At 43.3% G+C, this 23,827-nt stretch overlaps 1 protein-coding gene across 1 annotated transcript in view; it reads right to left on the bottom strand.

Moving 5' to 3' along the window:
* Positions 1–21,134, bottom strand: part of TAFA1 (TAFA chemokine like family member 1) — a 299,909-nt gene extending 278,775 nt beyond the window's left edge. The window contains exons 1-2 of the mRNA XM_075287558.1: positions 20,599–21,134; positions 17,364–17,484 (exon numbers count right to left, since the gene is read on the bottom strand). Of these exons, the coding sequence (XP_075143659.1) occupies positions 17,364–17,484; positions 20,599–20,637 (160 nt within the window). The 5' untranslated portion in view covers positions 20,638–21,134. The remainder of the gene's footprint in view (positions 1–17,363; positions 17,485–20,598) is intronic.
* Positions 21,135–23,827: the final 2,693 nt, after the last annotated feature.

Here is a 23,827-nt window from a genome sequence, read left to right as displayed (position 1 = left end):
TCTCTGTGTCTCTCCTTTTCCTCCTCCCTAACGCCTCTCCATAGACTTCATTGTAAACTTGTAAATCCTATTAATATTATAAATGTGAAAAGTTTGGATGTTTGTGGGTTTGTGTGTTTGGTTGTTTGTTCCTCAATCATACCCAAACGGCTGAATGGATCTCCTCAAAATTTCGCACACACCTACATATTGGCCAGGAAGGGGTAATAGGCTACTTTATAAGTGTCTCACTCACCCCAAAACTCAACCGCAGCCCTCCAAAGTTGTCTCCTGCTCCGCTGTTGGCCCAGGCATGACGTCACCACAGAGACTTACACACAGCTGCTATTGGTGCATGCCAGTGTGTGGGCGGGATAGGAAGCCAGCACAGCGGCCCATAGGTTGCCGCCGAATTGTGGGCGTGGCCAGCGCGTGGGAACCCGACGCTGAACATGGCCGGCTGGCCACACATTGCTTCAGTCCGGCGTAGCATGCAGCAGCACATCCAGCCCCATCAAGCCCAGCCGCACCTACCAGCGAACTGTGCGGCCGGGAACACAGACGCAACGGGAAGGACTGCACAAGCTCACTGAATCTGCGGCCACAAGACACACACCTCCCCAGCATGTAAATAGTGAGTACTGCGGGAACAGGGATCGGCGGGATGCTTAAGGGAGGGGAGGGGGGGGGGGTGCTGGTGCTACGGGTTATGGAGGGGGCAGGTTTGGCAACTAAGGGCAGAAGGTAAGTAGGGGGGAGAGGGCCAGATTGCACATGTGGAAAGGGGGGGAGGGGGTACATGTAGGAGGTGACTGTAATCTCTAAAGGGGGAGGGGGCCAGGGACGTGGGTGGGGGGTAAGCGGAGAGCCAGGGGGCATGGGTGGGGGGAAAACGGAGGACCTGAGGTGCAGTAGCGGGGCCGTGGGGTCCCGGCCCACAATGCTGCAATGCAAAGGAAAGGGCCGTGGGGGGCCAGAGCGGCGCTGCAGGTGGTTCGCGCAAGGGTGAGGGGACAGTGGACGAAGTCGCGGGTTATAGCTAGTACAGAATAAAATATCTCCGATAAGACAGGAGTAATACTTAAAGGAACTTTTCAGTAGTGAAGTATATTGCAAGGTTTGTTCCTCTGACCTTCCTTATAGATTTCTGAAAATAATACATTAAAAATTAAATAAAAAAAAAAACAAACTTATTTTAAAATGATATATTTTTTTCTAAATTATAAAATTAGATTTTTAAAATCTTTTTTTAAAAAAAAAAAAAAAATATTCCCAAGGGCTTCCAATTTTTTTTATTATTGTTTTAAATTTTTTTTATTGTTTTAATTCTCTACGATTTGTTAAAAAAAATCCATAAAAAAGGCAAAAAATCTTCACATCTGCATCTCTAAGACGCTGCAGCTCCCTGACCCGGTTCCTGATAAATTAAACATCAACATACGAGTTTGTAATCCCACTATGGTTTACAACTTTATGAATAATTTTAGGCCGACATGAATCTTTCCTCACGAGCTGTCATTTTTTCCCCTCCATGTTACTCCATTATTTAATATTCGTTCTTGCCGCGCCAGTAACCCTTTGTTCATGGACTCGTCCCAGAACACATCGTACGGCTCCTTCTCTTGTGTCTTACCGGTCTCTTTCTTGATTTTTTTTTTTTAGACTTTTTCCCTCGGGAATTGGAGGCTGAAAACAAGCTGGGTGCAGTTTGTGACTCCTCGGGGGAAGGCTGCACCGTGTAATTATATAGAATGAATAGAACCTATAATTAAGTCATGAAATAATATTAATTAGAGTGAAAAATTTAGAAAAAGAAGGAGCAGAGGGGTTATTTGCATGACATGAAAAGGGAAAAGATGCCCGCAGGCGGCCGCGATACTGGAGCTTTTACAATTTTTATTACTAGATTTTATTATTAGTGTAAATGTTTTTTATGGTGTTTCTGTGGGAGGAACCGACATCATAGAATATGTTTTATGTCATGTTTAAGTCAACATTGAAAGAGCTTAGAAATTTTTTATATGTTATAGGTCACTCATGGAAGGTCTTAGAGATGACTTTGCTGAAGGGGGTGCGATGTCTGTCCCATGTGGTTATATATTAAAGGGGAAATTCCTAAATTTTTATATCATTGGCCGATTCTTAGAGTAGACAACAGCAAGGAGCAAAGATCCGTAACAGAAGATCCACGCTCACTGGTACTGAGGTTGAGACACAGGTCAAGGAGTTCGGTTGAGGAACTTTTACTGGAGTAGGTAATAAACAATACAGCACAGTACCAGTGAGCGCGCGTCTTTGGTTACGGACCTTTGGTCCTTGCTGTTGTCTATTGTGTTTCCTGGTTCCCCGGAACGACTGCCACTCTCACCAGGACAAGTTCAATATCTACATGAAATTTGGGGTGTTGTGATCCACTCAAAAACCCGCAAGGTAAGAGGCCATCTGGGTTTTTTTCCATCACTCAATATGTTTCACTCGGTGTCTGTTTTGTATCTCATATTCTTAAGGTAGGTCATCAATATCAGATTGGTGGGGGTCCTACATGTTGGCAAGCCAGACCCTGTATATGTTCATTAGTAGAGATGAGCTAGTAGTACTCGATCGAGTAGGTATTCGATCAAATACTACGGTATTCGAAATACTCATACTCGATTGAGTACCACTCGCTATTCGAATGGAAAAGCAGAACCAGCATTGATTGGAAGAATGCTATACAGTCGGCCAATCAACGCTGGTTCTTCTCCTACCTTTAGAAGTCTTCTCCGTGCAGCTTCCCCGCGGCCTCTTCCGGCTCTGAATTCACTCTGCCAGGCATCGGGCCTGGGCAGAGCCGACTGCGCATGTCCGCTTGTAGTGCGGGCATGCGCAGTCGGCTCTGCCCAGGCCCGATGCCTGGCAGAATGAATGAAGAGCTGGAAGATGCCGTGGGGATGCTGCAAGGAGAAGACTTCTTGGAGGATCCAGCCCGACCCTCACTCGTGGACTTGGTAAGTATAATTTGATCGAATGTTGCCTACCCCTGAAATGAGCATTTTCCCCCCATAGACTATAATAGGGTTCGATATTCAATTCGAGTAGTCGAATATTGGGGCGGCTACTCGAAATGAATATCGAACCTAGAACATTTTACTGTTCACTCATCTCTATTCATTAGGGCTTGGTTGCTACTGCAAATGATATATACTGAATGTCTATAAGTCTCAAAAATATATAAAAAACTCTATGTTCCTAAGAAGGCCCTTGCAACTTGTACAAGAAAAGGTAGAATCGGTATATTGGGAGATAAGATAATCAAACCATCCAATGACAACCAAAGGTAACTCTTGTTTTTATCCAAAAATTCAAAATGTGAATGACCTTCTTATGGACTCAAAAACATACGATTGCCTGCATTAGATTCCAGAGATGTCCTTATATTCCATTATAATAGGTTCTGGGAAGGGACAGCTATGATTGTCAAAGGAGTAGTGGAGGACCCATCAGTTAGATGAATCTCTCATCTCTCCATCACAGGCTGGAGCTCGGTCTACGAAGAAGAAACCCAATTAGTAGACGGATCCACCAGTCAAGATGTAAGATGATAAGAGTGAGGATTAGGATTCTGGCCGATTCTTGTGATAGGAGTCGATGTATCTTAGACATGATACAAAGATGAAACTGACAAGAGTTAGGTATTGAGACTGGGGAAGGCGATGACAGCAACGTAGCTCGGATGAGCGGTGGGAGTGATGATGGTGCTCACGGAAAATGAGACGTCTGGAATATACGGGGCATATAAGGGAAGTAATAATACCTTTTCTAAACCCTGCGATCTGATGTAAAGAAGGGAAATATTATATAGTAGTGCATGAGGTATGGAAGCGACAGACTGTGTACAATATATAATGAAACATCCGAAAAAACTGTGCGATATACAGCACATATACAAGCAGTGTACAAAGGAGAGTCCATAAGACTAAATCAAAAGGCAAAAAAATTGGGTATGGGTGCATCAAAACAGAGGTGTGGGTTAGAGTTCACCTCTTCCAGGACCCCCTGCTTGTTTAGGATCTCAGTTGCTGAAGGTTTTAGGAACGGTTTGACATTGACTTACATCGTAGTCACCTTTAGGAGGAAAGCTATATTGTATACTGACCAATCGCATAATAGGTATTTCTTTTTTAAAGGATTACTGACATCTTATATAGGATATTGCTAGGATATACTGTCACCATGCTAGCCAACTCTTCCAGGGTGTCGCTGAGACTCCTACGAAAAGGGATGACCTCCTGGTGTCCTAGAAGAGTGGGCGAACCTCCTGAACCTGGTGGAATGCACCATCTCTGGTCAGATTCTACATGACATGGGCAAAAATGGAAGAGACCAAGACATTGCATGGAAAAAGGGGCATGGCATGCAATAACAAGCGTGTGTCGCTTCCATACAGGTGGCGGGGTTTGGATAAAATGCAAGGGGTTTAGACCAATGGAGCCTCTACATGCCAATGCTTTTCACATGGGTCGCTTACCAAGTATTTGAAGTCAACCTTCACTATTTTCCCTGCTGCTTTGCACCCTGATCTCCTGCAGTGCAGGGTAACAGCAGAGCTCCAATAATGTGTACAGGGAAAACATCATAGGGGTTGCAACCGTAAAACATCTCCTTCATTTTTAGGATTGTTGGGGTCCCGTAGGCACGGAGCTTTATCCCCTTCATTCTCAGAATTGGTGGGGGTCTTAGGTTACAAAATGATGGCACTTCCTAGTGATTGGCCAACAATTTATCAGCTGGAGTAACCCTTCACTTCCGGCCTTATTACCCTATCAGTGTACAGAGGACGTTTCTATGAACCTGCCCAAAAACACCTAAGAAAAAAACAAAAACATCTCTAAACGAACACCCCAAACAGGATCCCGGCTGCAGCGATCCCTAATTGAAAGTAATTAAAATGATATTTATTTGTAACGTATGGTATTTCTGACACATTCTGTGTTATCGGTAATGAAAATTCACACTGTATCACTGCAGCAATTTAAGTGCCAGAAGTCATAGATACATCACCGCGAGAGTGGAAACCTTGAGAGGACAGGCTGCCAGACAGTCACAAATGTGCTATATCCTAAATCAATACAATATCTAAGGTCACAATAACATCTGTCTTATCTGGTAACTGGATAGGGCTCGTTCCATTCACTGATTTTTTAGGCTGCTCAGTTCGTGCGATAAAAATAGACACCGTTAATAAAACAAATGTCCTCCGCGCTACATTTCTACCAGAAAACATGTGACTTCGAGGGCTCCAACGTGAAACCCTATAGCGAGTATTTACGGGTAATTATTCATTGCTGAGAGATTGTAGATAGTCATCCAGTGCCCTGGGAAACAGATGGCTCTGCCAGTGCACACAATCATAGACAGGCTCCAGGATGCTATCATTGTCATTGGGAAGCTTTATCCTATGTAGACTGTAGAGTAAAGGTGGCCCCCTATAGAGTAAGGGTTGCCCCTATAGAGTAAAGATGACTATACTCATTAGACTAAGTTCACCATTAGGGTTGAGCGATCGGGATCGGATTCCGATTGGTGATAGAGTAAATTCCAATCCCGATCTTTTCTGGCGGGATCGAGATCAGAGGTTATCTCAAGATCGGCTCAACCCTATTCATGTATATATCATTAATGGGGTTGAACGATCGGGATCGGAAGAGATTGGATCCAATCGGCGATCGAGCAAATTCCACGATTGGGATCGGCTGGAAAATGATCGGAAATCGGATTTTAAAATCGATCCTGAAATCTCAAGATCGGCTCAACCCTAGTCACCATATAATATGTATTAGATGTTCCAAAAGAAAAGGTTCTGACATTCTGAATTTCAACAAACCGATCCTTTACCTTGGCCAAACTGAGCATGTATATGGGGTAAGGGAGATTAAAGGTCGAAAAACTTAGCCGAGAGTAGACCATACAACTTCTTTAGATTTGCCACTTTTGGCTAGTGGAATCCTGGAGCCCCCAGGGTGCTGGAAAGATTTCCAAAAGACAATGCCCCCTTTATCCCAACCCAACCCAGTTTGGGGTGCAACAAACCCCTTGTTAAGTCACCGGCCTATAAAATGCCCATGTTACATAGAATATGACCGAGAGCCAGGTAGATGCAGGAGCTTCCGAAAGGTCCAGGACTTTTCCCAGCACACCAGGAGGTCACCCCAGATATTTCGGGAGAGTTGACACATATGTCTATAACTCCCATATTGCCAAGATTCAGGGTTTTCTTATAGGGTCATCCCCTTTCGCTGTACCCCTGTACCACATATATTAGTCTTAAAGGGATTTTACAGAATTTCAGTTGATGGCCCTATGATCAGTGGAGATATAAGTCAGCAAAAGAAAAGGAGCAGAGACCCCCAACAATCTGTAAAGAAACCTTGCAGTATGTGTCTCATTTTCTTGCAGCGCCCCCATGGGGAAATTAAGCATTACACAACGTCCATTCATATCAATGTGGTCTCTATGTAATGCAGCATAGGAGAAGTTCTTTGTAACCACTTACCATGTCGGCCAAGAGATGAGGATCCTGAAAAGAGGACCCCCCCCCCCTCTATTAACTCAGAATCCCTTAATAGGGTGTATGGATACAGAATTTCCAAATTAGACACATTCAAGAAGGAAATACAAAAATTACAGGTGTACACAAAACAGTCCAAACTTACTGGATAGTCTCACAATCTGTTGCACTGGTGTAGCTGAAGGGGGCACAGTGTGGTGTTTGCAGACAGATCCCTGTTTTTGGGATGCCTATAGTTCTCCAGTGCATCATGGAAGACAGGAGAACTATTGGATATAGGGTCAGTACACAGATATTATTTGGCACAGGACTGCAGGGGAACCTCATTCACTATCTTATTACACGCGGCAGATATGGCCCCAAATGACACTCAGCTCTGCTACATCGGTGCAAATGTAATGCAAAGTCAACGTTAACCTTAAAGGGGTTCTCCAGGGAATTTGTGAATACTTACTTCCTCAGAGGCTCTTAGTAGGGATTCTGGGCTGGTTCCGACCCTGGGCCGCACAACTAGAAGCAGCATTAGGGCTCCGAGTCGCTCTGCCTCCTCCTTCCTATACTGTCCCAGATAGGCTATTGAAATGGGAGAGCAGGGAGAAGGTCAAGCAACTCGGGGGTCAGGTGCTGATTCCGATCTTGTAACCCAAGGTTGGAAAAATCCTAAAAGCCCTGGAGCAAGCATGTATTCACAGGATTTCCTAACAACCCCTTTAAGGTTGCACATAATGCTACAAAACACTGACCCAATGGCATTAAAGTAATGATAGATAGGGGCATAGCTATAAGGCGTAGCAGTTGCTACCAGGTCTTGGACATTGACGAGACCCCAAAGGACCCTCTGCCACATAAAATATTCTAAAGGGCACAAGGTAGGTCGGGGCCCCATTACAGATTTTGCATTGGGGTCCAGAAACGTTAAGTAAAGAAGTCACCCTAAGTGCCAAACGGGTATACATCATGGTACAGATGTAGCAGAGTTGACTTTGCCATTTATCATGACTCATCCAAAGATCTCATTGAGTTAGTGATGATTTTACATACAACACAGGGATCAATGACATTCAGCTCTGCTCCATCTGTACATCCTCATCTACAACAACCTGTTGACCCTCTACATTTTTTGGAGCGAGGCCCCAGCTAGTGCTACATCTTGCCAATGTCCTGTGAAGCAGAAGCCGGAGCTCGTAACGTCCATGGGATGTTGTGTAATAGCGTGGCGAATCCTGTACGGAGTGTTTGTCATTGCGACTTGACGTCCGCTGATATATAATGCCCCAGGTATAATCGAGAATACATGCTTCAAACTAACAATCCATGTTGATAGAGGAAAACTCGGGCACCAGGGACTTCAGGATGAATAATGTAAAAGTCCTTCGTGACTACAAATTCAGATGTTCCTCGACAAAAAGAAGCCGAGTAATTACAGGGTTCTGTAGGTTTTCTGTCAAGCACGGAGGAATCTTAACACAGCCAGTTGATCTTATTTAGCTTAATAAAAAGGAATTTGGGCTACTTGGTGTTATCCCTCGCGCCAAATTTATTTTCCTACCGTCCCTGGCAAGTAGTGGAGGAGATGTCAGCCATTCTTATGCCCCATAGGGGGTGTTCACATGTAGGAAATTGATGCTGTATTTATATGCTGAATTCCACCTCAAAATCTGCCACGTAACATCCTGCAACAAGAAAGCGCTGCGGGAAAAACCGTGGCAGCAAAGCATCGTGGTTAGAGATGAGCGAACACTAAAATGTTCGAGGTTCGAAATTCGATTCGAACAGCCGCTCACTGTTCGAGTGTTCGAATGGGTTTCGAACCCCATTATAGTCTATGGGGAACATAAACTCGTTAAGGGGGAAACCCAAATTCGTGTCTGGAGGGTCACCAAGTCCACTATGACACCCCAGGAAATGATACCAACACCCTGGAATGACACTGGGACAGCAGGGGAAGCATGTCTGGGGGCATAAAAGTCACTTTATTTCATGGAAATCCCTGTCAGTTTGCGATTTTCGCAAGCTAACTTTTCCCCATAGAAATGCATTGGCCAGTGCTGATTGGCCAGAGTACGGAACTCGACCAATCAGCGCTGGCTCTGCTGGAGGAGGCGGAGTCTAAGATAGCTCCACACCAGTCTCCATTCAGGTCCGACCTTAGACTCCGCCTCCTCCGGCAGAGCCAGCGCTGATTGGCCGAAGGCTGGCCAATGCATTCCTATGCGAATGCAGACTTAGCAGTGCTGAGTCAGTTTTGCTCAACTACACATCTGATGCACACTCGGCACTGCTACATCAGATGTAGCAATCTGATGTAGCAGAGCCGAGGGTGCACTAGAACCCCTGTGCAAACTCAGTTCACGCTAATAGAATGCATTGGCCAGCGCTGATTGGCCAATGCATTCTATTAGCCCGATGAAGTAGAGCTGAATGTGTGTGCTAAGCACACACATTCAGCACTGCTTCATCAAGCCAATACAATGCATTAGCCAGTGCTGATTGGCCAGAGTACGGAATTCGGCCAATCAGCGCTGGCTCTGCTGGAGGAGGCGGAGTCTAAGGTCGGACCTGAATGGAGACTGGTGTGGAGCGATCTTAGACTCCGCCTCCTCCAGCAGAGCCAGCGCTGATTGGCCGAATTCCGTACTCTGGCCAATCAGCACTGGCTAATGCATTGTATTGGCGTGATGAAGCAGTGCTGAATGTGTGTGCTTAGCACACACATTCAGCTCTACTTCATCGGGCTAATAGAATGCATTGGCCAGCGCTGATTGGCCGAATTCCGTACTCTGGCCAATCAGTGCTGGCCAATGCATTCTATTAGCTTGATGAAGCAGAGTGTGCACAAGGGTTCAAGCGCACCCTCGGCTCTGATGTAGGAGAGCCGAGGGTGCACTTGAACCCTTGTGCAGCCTCGGCTCTGCTACATCAGAGCCGAGGGTGCGCTTGAACCCTTGTGCACACTCTGCTTCATCAAGCTAATAGAATGCATTGGCCAGCGCTGATTGGCCAATGTATTCTATTAGCCTGATGAAGTAGAGCTGAATGTGTGTGCTAAGCACACACATTCAGCTCTACTTCATCGGGCTAATAGAATGCATTGGCCAGCGCTGATTGGCCAGAGTACGGAACTCGACCAATCAGCGCTGGCTCTGCTGGAGGAGGCGGAGTCTAAGATCGCTCCACACCAGTCTCCATTCAGGTCCGACCTTAGACTCCGCCTCCTCCAGCAGAGCCAGCGCTGATTGGCCGAATTCCGTACTCTGGCCAATCAGCACTGGCTAATGCATTGTATTGGCGTGATGAAGCAGTGCTGAATGTGTGTGCTTAGCACACACATTCAGCTCTACTTCATCGGGCTAATAGAATGCATTGGCCAATCAGCGCTGGCCAATGCATTCTATTAGCGTGAACTGAGTTTGCACAGGGGTTCTAGTGCACCCTCGGCTCTGCTACATCAGATTGCTACATCTGATGTAGCAGTGCCGAGTGTGCATCAGATGTGTAGTTGAGCAAAACTGACTCAGCACTGCTAAGTCTCTGCATTCGCATAGGAATGCATTGGCCAGCCTTCGGCCAATCAGCGCTGGCTCTGCCGGAGGAGGCGGAGTCTAAGGTCGGACCTGAATGGAGACTGGTGTGGAGCGATCTTAGACTCCGCCTCCTCCAGCAGAGCCAGCGCTGATTGGTCGAGTTCCGTACTCTGGCCAATCAGCGCTGGCCAATGCATTCTATTAGCTTGATGAAGCAGAGTGTGCACAAGGGTTCAAGCGCACCCTCGGCTCTGATGTAGCAGAGCTGAGGGTGCACAAGGGTTCAAGTGCACCCTCGGCTCTCCTACATCAGAGCCGAGGGTGCGCTTGAACCCTTGTGCAGCCTCGGCTCTGCTACATCAGAGCCGAGGGTGCGCTTGAACCCTTGTGCACACTCTGCTTCATCAAGCTAATAGAATGCATTGGCCAGCACTGATTGGCCAGAGTACGGAATTCGGCCAATCAGCGCTGGCCAATGCATCCCTATGGGAAAAAGTTTATCTCACAAAAATCACAATTACACACCCGATAGAGCCCCAAAAAGTTATTTTTAATAACATTCCCCCCTAAATAAAGGTTATCCCTAGCTATCCCTGCCTGTACAGCTATCCCTGTCTCATAGTCACAAAGTTCACATTCTCATATGACCCGGATTTGAAATCCACTATTCGTCTAAAATGGAGGTCACCTGATTTCGGCAGCCAATGACTTTTTCCAATTTTTTTCAATGCCCCCAGTGTCGTAGTTCCTGTCCCACCTCCCCTGCGCTGTTATTGGTGCAAAAAAGGCGCCAGGGAAGGTGGGAGGGGAATCGAATTTTGGCGCACTTTACCACGTGGTGTTCGATTCGATTCGAACATGGCGAACACCCTGATATCCGATCGAACATGTGTTCGATAGAACACTGTTCGCTCATCTCTAATCGTGGTTATTCCTGCAGCGTTTTGCACAGAAAGTTTGCAGAGGTTTCCCCTGCCGACTTTCTGCTTCAATTATAGCTATAGGGAAATCGCCGGCAATTTGGGGGATGAGATTCGCCAGAATCCCATACACTTTGCTTTGACTATAAAACGCTGCATTGATGCGGAATTTGATGCAGAATTTGATGCAGAATAGAGATGAGCGAACACTGTTTGAAACGGCCGTTTCGAATAGCACGCACCCATAGGAATGAATGGAGCCAGCCGGCACACAGACCTTGCCGGCGGCCGGCCGCATAACCCCCTGTGTGCCGGCTACGTCCATTCATTCCTATGGGTGCGTGCTATTCGAAACGGCAGTTTCGAACAGTGTTCGCTCATCTCTAATGCAGAATTTGATGCTGAATTTGATGCGGAATTTGGCTTTATCCAATACAGGTAAAATAGGCACTCCTCTCCAAATTCAGCATCAAATTCCACTTCAAATTCAGTGTCAAAATCTGCTTCAGATTCCGCATCAAAATCCTTGTAGGTTTTTATCAAGCAGAAAAAAAATCTGCTTCAAATTCCTCATGTAGTAATTTTCTTCTTGACAAATACAGCATCAGATTTCGGCCCCCTTAGGGTTAGTTCACACGTAGTTTTTCAGTCCGGATTTTGACGCGGGAAGCTGCGTCAGAATCCGGACCAAAACGTGCCTATGAATGAATGGGCGTAGTCCGGAGGAATTGTCTCGATGCGGTTGTGCCGCGGAATCCACGCCAAGATAGGGCAACATAGGAAATGACCGGCTCCCATTGACAAGGATTCCACGTCAAAATCCGGACCAAAAAAACGACTTGTGAACTAGCCCTTAGGCTGAGGCCCCACGTTGCGGAGCCACAGCTTTTTATTTTTGTTGCAGATTTTGCTGCTGTTTTTTTTTAGCCAAAACCAGGAGTGGATTGAGCAGAAGGGAGAATTATAAGGACATCCTATATATTTCCGATTCCTTGTGTACCCACTGCTGACTACATATTATATCAATGACAGCGCCATTTTTACCCTTAGATATATATGGAGGCCTCCTGTCCTTCTCTAATGGCAGATGCTAGGGAGATATCAACATGTCCTATTCAGAATACATGCATGCGTGACCGAATCAAGTGTGCATGTACATGGACCGGTTGGAAGGAACAACCCCTCTAATGTATATGGCCAGGGGTTAGATCTGTATATCATGTACCCCATAGGCCACTCTGCACACATAGCGCTGCACAGTAGATGTGGATACCGTCTAGTGGCACCTCGCCATATCAAAATGGAGAAGAAAAATTAAATCACCGATTTTGCAATTAGCTAATCCCGCAGCCTTCCCATAATAGCGTTGTAATTGTTCATTATGTCACCGTAGATGGAGTGTCCTACCTACCGCCGCATCATTCCTAGAAATATGATCATTGTGTCATCCACAGACGGATCTAATGACAGAATGTATGAATGTATAAATCCCGGGTGACAACTCTTATTTACCCGATTTTATTATTATGGGATGGTGTAAACTTGTGAGCAACTAAATGAAAGTAATGGCCCGGCCCGAATAGCTTGTGAATGACAAATGATATCTGCGATGCAGATGTTACCGCGCTCTACTGTTATGTAGCATTACGTTCCAAATCCAGGTCCATAGATTTGTAATGTTTGCTGTTGCTTTATGTTTCTGGGAAAGCTGGGTGACAGCTAAGGCCAAGAGTGCAGGCCAAGAGGGGGGCGATTATAATGGAGGGCGCTCAAATCACACACAGATGACATCCATCCCCCGCTGACTTCAATGGAGGGTTCCGTCGCTTCCGATCCGGTATGATACAGCAGGATAGAACCTGCACTATAATTATCGGATCAGACCGGAGCATCGGAGCCCCGCACGGGGGGGGGGGGTGGGGGTGGGTTGGCACGCTGAGTCGTGTGCATATAGCCTAGGGTCCGCAGTGTATGCTTACCAAATATACAAAGATACCCGTGATGGACGCCATACAGAGGCCTCTACCACCAGAGGATAGCGCCAACCAGTGGCCAACAGAACACTCTTTTATCCTCCATTGCCACAGGGCCTATAGGTTTGTCTGAAGCCGTCCCTAAACATCTGGGAGGATCCCACAATAAGGGGTGACCTCCCAACACCCCCCGGAAGAATGGGCAAATCTCTGCACCGGGCCCTTGATCATATTACAAGTGATATGGGAACTTTATGTACCAGTCACATCACAATGAAGGGACATGATAAATTTTATACCCACATCACAAAAATGGTGTTTCACCCAAGAAATCCGGATCACCCAAAAAATTTCACAGCGCTCTTCTCACACTCAATCTTCTGGGCCCCCCATTCTAAAAAGTTGTCAAGTATATAGTAAACGTATTAATATGGCTCTAACCAGCTTTGTTGCTCTGTCCTGCAACAAGTGTTCAATGTGCCTGCAGCGCCTCCACAGGAGAGATGAAGTATTACATGGTGCACTCTATGATCACTAAACTGTCAGTGTAACGCACAGACGTGTCAGGTCCGTCAGATTGGGACATATACTTTGTAGTCTTTCTTCACCTTGGCTGGTGGGAATCCTTTTCTTTTAAAGGGATTGTCTACTGGAAAAAAACTGGAACGGCTGGGAGTCACGGTAAAATAATAACCACTCACCCGACTAAGCTGCCTCTGGACTGTGACATTCAGGCTCTGTTCTCTCCGCTCAGATCCTGGTTAGCCAGTCAAAATGGTCAGTGGTCTGACTAGTCACATCGGCCCTGACATCTAGGCACGTGACTGCTTGAACCATCATGTAAGCAGAGAGGATGGAGCTGGAGGAGAATACATAGGGGTTGCAGTGGTCACAACTGTGACCGGGCCCATAAGCCAGGGGGGCCCTCGGGTCACCCTCACCACACTAAGGCTGATTAAGATTCTTGGATCTCCTTTGATAGCTGGCAGTCTATGCATCGTAAATGTATTATTCCCCCTGTCCTCTGGTGCGCTGGAGGAAGAATATTTATGATACACAGCCTTCCACTGTCAGAAAGGAGAACTTTGTAACCTCGTAATGGCAAAAATTGCAGCTATTCAACATATAGAAGGGACTCTGTGAGGGAGGTCATGGCAAAAAGGGGGAAATGACTATGTGGGGATAAGAAGCTTGTGTGCACAGACCTGTTAGGAGACGTCTTCCCGGTGGTCTGGGAGTAGAAAGGAAGGAAATTAAATATAGCTTAAATGTACGGATGAGACATTATTGATGGTTAGAAAAAGAAGTTGCCATGGGGGGCTCCAAGTTGAGCTTTTGTACTAGGACCTGCGAGCTACACCCCTAGATGGAGACCAGAGGGGTAATAATCTATCATTGTATTATTTTACAGCTGGGCGATAACCAATGGGGAGGTTATAAATCACGCTTGCAAAACGGTTGCCAAATATTTTTTCCTTGGCTTGTTCTTCAGGTGTGCAACACGTGAATGATGCAAGCCGATCGTCCAATTCCACTCATCTGTCAATGCTGCGGATTATTTCTTAAGAGACTGAAATTGGCTGCCGAGGTTCAGCTTCCCATCAATCTTACTCACATAGGGTATGGTGAAGGAGACTAAAAGAGGCGCGCTGGAGGGGGAGCCATGCCGCTCCTTACCTGGTGATGAAGCAAATGTAAAAGCTTCACTCTATCTATATCACAGCCTTGAGTGAAAGATATGTCATTTCTACATTTCCCCAGTACTTGGTATGCACTTGGCATCTTACAGCTCCTGCTTCATAAAAGAGGTCATTCCTCCGGCTTAAGCAAATTCTGCCGAGATGTCCGCCCGCTCCTTTCCCTGTCCTGCTCCGATAATGCCACTTGCTTGGGTTGATTTTAACAAAGTGGAAATTGTGTTACCCAGCGGTTCTACAATGTGTATTGAGGATCGGGAGATATTCAGAGAAGATAAGACATGCTGTCTTCATCTGCGAAAACAAGGTCTTCCTTGGCAGGAGACCAAAGATTCAATATGTATATGGTTTCTGGTTGTCAGGATCACTTTTGTTAAATAGGCATTGGAGTTTTCCATGCTGTTTAGAAGACCTTTCCTTATCATACATGAACATTGCTCAAGAACCTCGGAAACTTAGAGTTGACCCTTACAAGAGTAGGCCAATGAAGAGAAAGGTTTCTGGTCTTCTAAATGGTCACCTAGCCACATGGTTCGACACTCATCTAAGAAACATTGAGTCCTGCAAACAGACACTTGGAGACAATCTCTAAGGTGAGCCCGTTGAGTTCATGGTGGTAGTCAGTGGTCATCAACTTTTGACTAGGGTTGAGCATTTGGGATCGCAAAAGATCGGATTCTGATCAGCAATCAAGTAAATTCCAGCAGGATCGAGATCGGAGGTTATCTCAAGATCGGCTCAACCCTAAACGTGACTTTTCCCATAGAGAAACATTGACTAGGGTTGAGGATCGGGATCAGAAAAGATCAGATTTCAATCGGCGATTGAGCAAACTTCACGATCGGGGGCTGAAAAATGATCGGAAATCCGATTTTAAAATCGATCTTGAAGTCTCAAGATCGGCTCAACCCTACTGTTGACTGTTCAGTTTTTGGGAGACCACAATTCCCAGGACTCCACGATGGGCAGAGTCTGGCACGATATACTGGGAGTTAAAAAGAGCAAAGCAGATAATGGACATCATGGTTAGAACCTCACATCATCAGTAGTGGTAGAAACATTACCAGATCCATGGGCAAATGTGTCCAACAAGAGACACAATGACTTCTCCAAAAGAACCCTTCATCCAGAAGATCACTTCCTTAACCAGACCAAATTTCCTGTGGACAATTCTCAGTTCTGTCATATACTTTGCATCTAGTTTGAGAAGACCATCCTTCTAGAAAGACCTATTTGCAACACAATTAATGGTGGTCATCTCAAAGAGGACATCCCCTGATGAGCACCTACATAGGTGATCTAGTACCATCTATTGTCCCATTAAAACTTATAATCCCAAGGTGGGTAGAAGGACTCCACAGTATTTGGCACGTCTATGGCCAATTCCATACAAAAGCCATCAATGAAATGATTATTTTGCACTTTGACTTGATGGACATTTCCTCGTAGGACTTGTTGGTCACTATCCACCAAACCTTTTCAAGACATGATGAAGGAAATAAAGCCAAGTTACATGATTGACAATAAGAATACTAGCACTGTATTTCATCAGTTGCAAAAACTTCTATAGGAATATCAAGTTTCCAGTAAATCACCAAGGACAATGAGTAGACACCACCATGACCATCCACCACGACTTATGTCATCCTCCTAATACAGTGACACCTCTCCAAAAGACGACCCCTTAGCCAGAATTCCTGAGACAGGTTTTAAGCTCCACCATATCATCTACTTTGAGAAGACCACCCCATAGAAGACCACCTTTCATCTCTAAGAGGTTTCACTGTGTCACATCAAACAGGAAACCTGGAAGCCACATGATACATTGTAGGAAATTAGATACACCATGATACATATATTCTAGATGTATTTGGAATTCTCCATCTACCCCTACTATCTGTGGATTTAGGTACCCGAGGACCTCCATCCAATAACGTGGCTCAATACAGCAAGAATCAATTATTGCGTAGGGTTTGTGGTTTGTCACGTGTCATCACAATGTGTTACCCAAGATGGATTACCCTAATACCACACTACTATTTTTGCTACATTTGGGAATAGATACCTCTCAGAATGGGTTAAACTCTGATGCCCGGACCCCTGTTTTCTGGCAAATGTCACAAGGAACTGTCTGATTTGCATTCTGTCCATAAAGTGGCGAGTTATACCGCAAACAGTCAGGGCCGAATATACATTACATATAAAATATACACATATAGGATGGATCTATAGGTCTAATACCGCCATCAGACCTACATTAACCACTGCAACATAGTAACCATTACACCCAACGTGCTGAGAAAGTTATGTGAACTGCTACTGAGCCAAACAGATCCAAAAGTCACAGATATAACTATAGCATCACCAACATGTCTTATAATACACGGCCTTGTGTTTGTGCAGTATATATAATAATATCATATAATAATATCATCTCTGCAGCAGGGATGAGTCTGATTTTACGAGTTATGGGGCCGACATACTCAGCTCTGCTGCTTCTGCATCAACATTATGTCGTTTTCACAGTGTATACCATTTTTTCATATATATATATATATATATGTATATAAATACACCAGTTGACCACTTGCCATCTAAAAGTGCTGATAACTTAGAGCAATAGCTTGCATTCAACTACCCGACCAGGATATTACATGGCCACTGGCGATATCAATACATTAAGACGCCATGATAAGAAAGGGCAAGACCTGAAGACTCCTTACCTGGCCGGTGAAGATGATGTTGAAAGCTCTGCTGATGGAGAGATCCCTGACACAGTAACAGCACGCAGGCACTTATCCACAAATATACGACCCAAGACATTGCACAGACCATCGCCATTCTCTAGGTGAAACATGGACATGATGAGTTATTGTCCTGACCCCTCCACTACATAGTAACAATTAGAATCTATCGGATGACCCCGCGGTCGGCTCTGCTACACCACATAATAGGAGCGCCCAGGAAGGAGTCAGAGCCAGCAGGGACAGATGAACCACTTACTACTACAAATGGCTCTCTAATAAACTAACCGGCTGCAGGTCCGTGTCAAGACAAATCTACAAGCTCCTAATAAATAAATAACAATGGCAGATTATAGCAAGGCACAGATGTAGCAGAGCTGAACGTGTCAATGATCTCTCTGGGGCTGAGATGTTCCAGTACAGACACAATGAAATTCTACCTGCAGTCATAAGAGAACCTATAAGATAATGTGGTGTAATAAGCAAGCTACAAACTCAGCTCTGCTACATCTGAGACACTCTGCTCCATCCCTAAATAAAGGATCAGGTATTTCTAGACTTTTGTTCACATACAGGAGATTAAATTTTAAAAAAAAATCTGAGACTGAAAATCAGATCCGTGTCTGTGTTTTTTCTGCAGCTTGTGCTAAACCCATTCATATAAATGGGACAGAGGAAGACAGGTCTGCAACAAATCTGCTGTGTGTGAACTTACACATTGCTTGCGTTTATCTATAGAAATAAGGATAAATATGGAGTATATAGGGGGATAAGGATAGACAGATAGATACAGATAAATATATAGGTCACAGATAGGTATGACATAGATAGTGTATAGCTGAATGTGAGAAGATGGATAAATGATAGATATATAGACGATAGATATCTAGATAAATAGATAGAGTGAAAGAGATAGATAGATAGATAGATAGATAGATAGATAGATAGATATGAGAGAGAGAGAGAGAGAGAGAGAGAGAGAGATAGGAGATAGATAGATAGATAGATAGATAGATAGATAGATAGGAGATAGATAGATAGATAGATAGATAGGAGATAGATAGATAGATAGATAGATAGATAGATATGAGATTTATAGGTAATAGATGGGAGAAAGATACAAATGTAGCAAGTGCCAAACAAATGTTCCTTACACTATTCTATTAACGGAACATTATTTGAATTGCACATGATAAGTCTATGAATGGTCTCCTATGCAAATAGTGCACACATGCCCTGACTACTATGGATAAGGCTAGTACATATGTTAATTGATAAATAGATATATGGATGGATGGATAGATAGATAGATAGATAGATAGATAGATAGATAGATAGATAGATTGATTTTAATAGATTTTGATGGATAGATGCATATTGATGGATGGAGGGATGGATGGATAAATAGATTTCCTTGTGAAATGTTTCATTAGCGAATAAGAAAAAACAATAGATGACTTATGACCCTGATTGACATTTGACCCTCTTCGGCTGGGTCTGATCATTTGCTATTTCTAGGATGTAGGAGTCACCTGTAGTGCGCTGAGCACATGGGGCTGACTAGTGACTGTGTCCTCTCCTCAGCACATCATGGGCTATGATATTATTAAATATCAGACAATTAATCAGGGCGCAGACACCCTCTATATCCAGCCAATCACACTGCCAGGGCCCCTTACTTAATAGTGCAGTATTCAGACTGAGGGATGTGGCACGCCAGGCTGAAGGAGGCATTTCTTCACACCAAAATGCTTATTCATTTGGAAGAAATGGTAAAACCTCTCCCTGACCCTGGAGAATTGCCTGGACACTTACTGTGTAACCCAGGAGATGCTGGAAGATATTAAGTGTCCAATACAAAGCATAGACTGTACGCAGGTCCAAATGTATATACTGTATGATTTTGTATCTGTGCAGCTTCTAGATAGATAGATAGATAGATAGATAGATAGATAGATAGATAGATATTACATAGATAAATAGACATGAGATAGAATATATAGGCAGGTAGATAGATAGATAGATAGATAGATAGATAGATAGATATGACATAGATAAATAGACATGAGATAGAATATATAGACAGATAGATATTAGATAGATAGATAGATAGATAGATAGATAGATAGATAGATAGATCTATGTGCTAGTCATTAGTCAATCCCATGTGCTGATCATACTACAGATGAAGACGTCTAGATAGATACATATAAGACACGTAGACAGATTTCTCATATATAGTTTTCATTCATATTGACAGTAAAAATATCTGCTTTTCCGTCTGTGTATAAATATACACCTGTGTGAATGTTTACAGTATATATATATTTGTATATTTATCTATATACATGTTTCTTTATAGTTACAAATATCACATACATACATGTAAATAGAAATTAGATATGGATGGACAGACAGAAGCACATGTAGTTTCTACACTGTAATATCTATCTATCTATCTATCTATCTATCTATCTATCTATCTATCTATCTATCTCCTATCTATCTATCTATCTATCTATCTATCTCCTATCTATCTATCTATCTATCTATCTATCATCTATCTCCTATCTATCTATCTATCTATCTATCTATCTATCTATCTATCTATCTAGATGGACAGATAGATACATATAGGAAATGCATATATAGGGTATATACTCTAAATCTATCTCATATTTTTCTATCTATCTATCTATCTATCTATCTATCTATCTATCTATCTATCTATCTGTCTATCTCTTATCTATCCATCTATCTATCAATCTATCTGTCTGTCTATCCATCCTATCTATCCATTTACCCCAATCCCCCTTGCTAGTAGGCTTTGCTATCTCTGTACAGGACACATGGACATAAGCGGTGTACAGTAGACAGATGAAGTTGGTCAATCCATCGAACTTATCCAGAATTCACACTTTAGACTAAGCTTCCCCCATACTAAGACCCTACATGTGCCCTGCACCGTACAGACCAGTTTATGATATGGTGTGATTCACCTATGACCATTTCAGCACTGCTACATCTATCTATACAATCTCCTCACCCATTAGGCAGCATTATATAAACTTGCCCCCTATCTGCTCCCCATTATCCACCAGATCAGCCCTGCGGCTCCTCCAGACCCTTCTAATAGGGGATCAATAAGTCATTCCATGGCAGCTCTTGTCCCTCCTATGACTTTTGCCATCTGCATTGTGCGGCTCCCTCTTACCTGTATAATCCAGCCAGGGGCAGGGAGTTCCAGGGACATTCATTGGAATGATCTAACACTTTTTAAAATCCATTTGCACCAAAATAAGCCTCATTGAAGCCAAGCTTTTCCCAAATAATCTTCTTGCTGGGGATTAGTACAAGGTGCTGTGTGCTCTGCTGCTCACTCCTACAGGATTTGCACAAGAGGAAAGAGACATCACAGCTCTGACTGTGTTGTCAGGAAAAGTGGCCAAGATTTGGAGGGTGGTATCTTGCTCATTTTCCTCCCTTTCAATCCTTTTCCAGCATCACCTTGTTGTCTTGTATCAGGACAGCTCGTTTGCTTGCAGTGCTGAGCAGGCAGCAGCTCTCTATACTGTGACTGCTGCCTGGGACTACTCTGTGCATTCCTCCTCTGGAGCCCAGGCTATGTCTTAAAGGGACAGCACACTATTTCTTCTGCAAACTGCCCAGCCTTCTGTGACTGCCCACAAAACTTCCAGTGTCAGCTGAAGTGTCTCATTACCCAAATCGATTTCTTTTCCAGAGCCACACAAATTCATCTGAAATATGTGCTCTATTACTTCCAAGTATGTAGTGAGGAGGCTGAGGATGTAGCAGCAGATGGCAGGGGAAGCTAATTGTGCATGCTGGGCTTATATACAGGGCTGCTCTACAATGTGGGGAGACATGGCACTGGCTGAGCACACTGATAGTCATACATGGTGCCCAGTCATAGATAGATAGATAGATAGATAGATAGATAGATAGATAGATAGATAGATAGATAGATAGATAGAAAAATAGATAGATAGATAGATAGATAGATAGATAGATAGATAGGAGATAGATAGATAGATAGATAGATGGAAGGATGGATGGATAGAAAGAAAGATATATGATAGATAGATACATAGATAGATAGATACTCAGAAACAAGCAAATAGATATTAATAGATAGCTACATATGAAAAATTAGACATGAAAGATATAAATGATAGATAGATAGATAGATAGATAGATAGATAGATAGATAGATAGATAGATGAAACAAGGATAGATATTTGCATATGGATAGATGATTAGAGATAGATAAAAACTCAGATATACACAGATAGATAGATAGATAGATAGATAGATAGATAGATAGGAGATAGATAGATAGATAGATAGATAGATAGATAGATAAAGCGTAAATAGATATTTTCATATGGAGAGATAGATGTTTATAGAAGGATATATATATATATATATATATATATATATAGGCACATAGAGCTTTTCATATAGATAGATAATTACAGATAGATAGATAGATAGATAGATATAAACAGATATTTACAGATAGATATGGAAAAGATAATAGATAGATAGTCATGAAAGGAATAGATTATAGATATTTATATAGAGATAGATATTTACTGATAGATAGATAGATAGATAGATAGATAGATACTTACAAATAGATAGATAGATAGATAGATAGATAGATAGATAGATAGGAGATAGATAGATAGATAGATAGATACTGTAGATAGATAGATAGATAGATAGATAGATAGATAGATAGATAGATAGATAGATACTGTAGATAGATAGATAGATAGATAGATAGATAGATAGATAGATAGATACTGTAGATAGATAGATAGATAGATAGATAGATAGATAGATACTGTAGATAGATAGATAGATACTGTAGATAGATAGATAGATAGATAGATAGATAGATAGATAGATAGATAGATACTGTAGATAGATAACTCCATATAGATATATACACACATACATCCATCATACATGTTGCTCAGGCCCATACACTTATTGATGTAAATACTTGGATTATTCTCTTTATCTTCTTCTCTCTTTCTTGGTATTATATATGACTAAAGCTCTTCCAGCTCTGACCATATTATCTCAGCTCATCGTCTTATCACAATGGGGCACACTCATAAAACTAAATCTGCAAAGGAAAAAGTATCATTTTTGATGCATGACAGATTTGTGCCAGAAAGTTGCATCTTTTCCCCTCTTTCCCGAGGCCACACAATCTCTACACTAGTGGGTATGACATGGATATTGGCGGCCCCCAGGGTAGCAGAGATCAAGATCGGTGTAATAATCTCTGGTCTGAATGGATGTGTTTTGGGGGTATTTTGATGTTAGATAGATAGATGTGACCGGGTTATCAAGAAGAGACCTTACATGTATGAGAAGATAACCTGACCACAATAAGGAAATCATGGCTGGTTATCAGGAGGACACTACATGTATGAGAAGATAACCCGACCACAATAAGGACATCATGGCTGGTTATCAGGAGGACACTACATGTATGAGAAGATAGCCTGACCACAATAAGGACATCATGGCTGCTTATCAGGAGAACACTACATGTATGAGAAGATAACCCGACCACAATAAGGACATCATGGCTGGTTATCAGGAGGACACTACACGTATGAGAAGATAACCCGACCACAATAAGGACATCATGGCTGGTTATCAGGAGGGGACACTACATGTATGAGAAGATAACCTGACCACAATAAGGACATCATGGCTGGTTATCAGGAGGACACTACATGTATGAGAAGATAGCCTGACCACAATAAGGACATCATGGCTGGTTGTCAGGAGGGGACACTACATGTATGAGAAGATAACCTGACCACAATAAGGACATCATGGCTGGTTATCAGGAGGACACTACATGTATGAGAAGATAGCCTGACCACAATAAGGACATCATGGCTGGTTGTCAGGAGGACACTACATGTATGAGAAGATAACCTGACCACAATAAGGACATCATGGCTGGTTATCAGGAGGACACTACATGTATGAGAAGATAACCTGACCACAATAAGGACATCATGGCTGGTTATCAGGAGGACACTACATGTATGAGAAGATAACCTGACCACAATAAGGACATCATGGCTGGTTATCAGGAGGACACTACATGTATGAGAAGATAGCCTGACCACAATAAGGACATCATGGCTGGTTGTCAGGAGGGGACACTACATGTATGAGAAGATAACCTGACCACAATAAGGACATCATGGCTGGTTATCAGGAGGACACTACATGTATGAGAAGATAGCCTGACCACAATAAGGACATCATGGCTGGTTGTCAGGAGGACACTACATGTATGAGAAGATAACCTGACCACAATAAGGACATCATGGCTGGTTATCAGGAGGACACTACATGTATGAGAAGATAACCTGACCACAATA

The sequence above is a fragment of the Leptodactylus fuscus genome, chromosome 9, assembly GCF_031893055.1.
Source record: "Leptodactylus fuscus isolate aLepFus1 chromosome 9, aLepFus1.hap2, whole genome shotgun sequence".
In the NCBI taxonomy this organism is placed as follows: domain Eukaryota; kingdom Metazoa; phylum Chordata; class Amphibia; order Anura; family Leptodactylidae; genus Leptodactylus; species Leptodactylus fuscus.
This window is presented reverse-complemented; position numbering and strand designations above follow the sequence as displayed.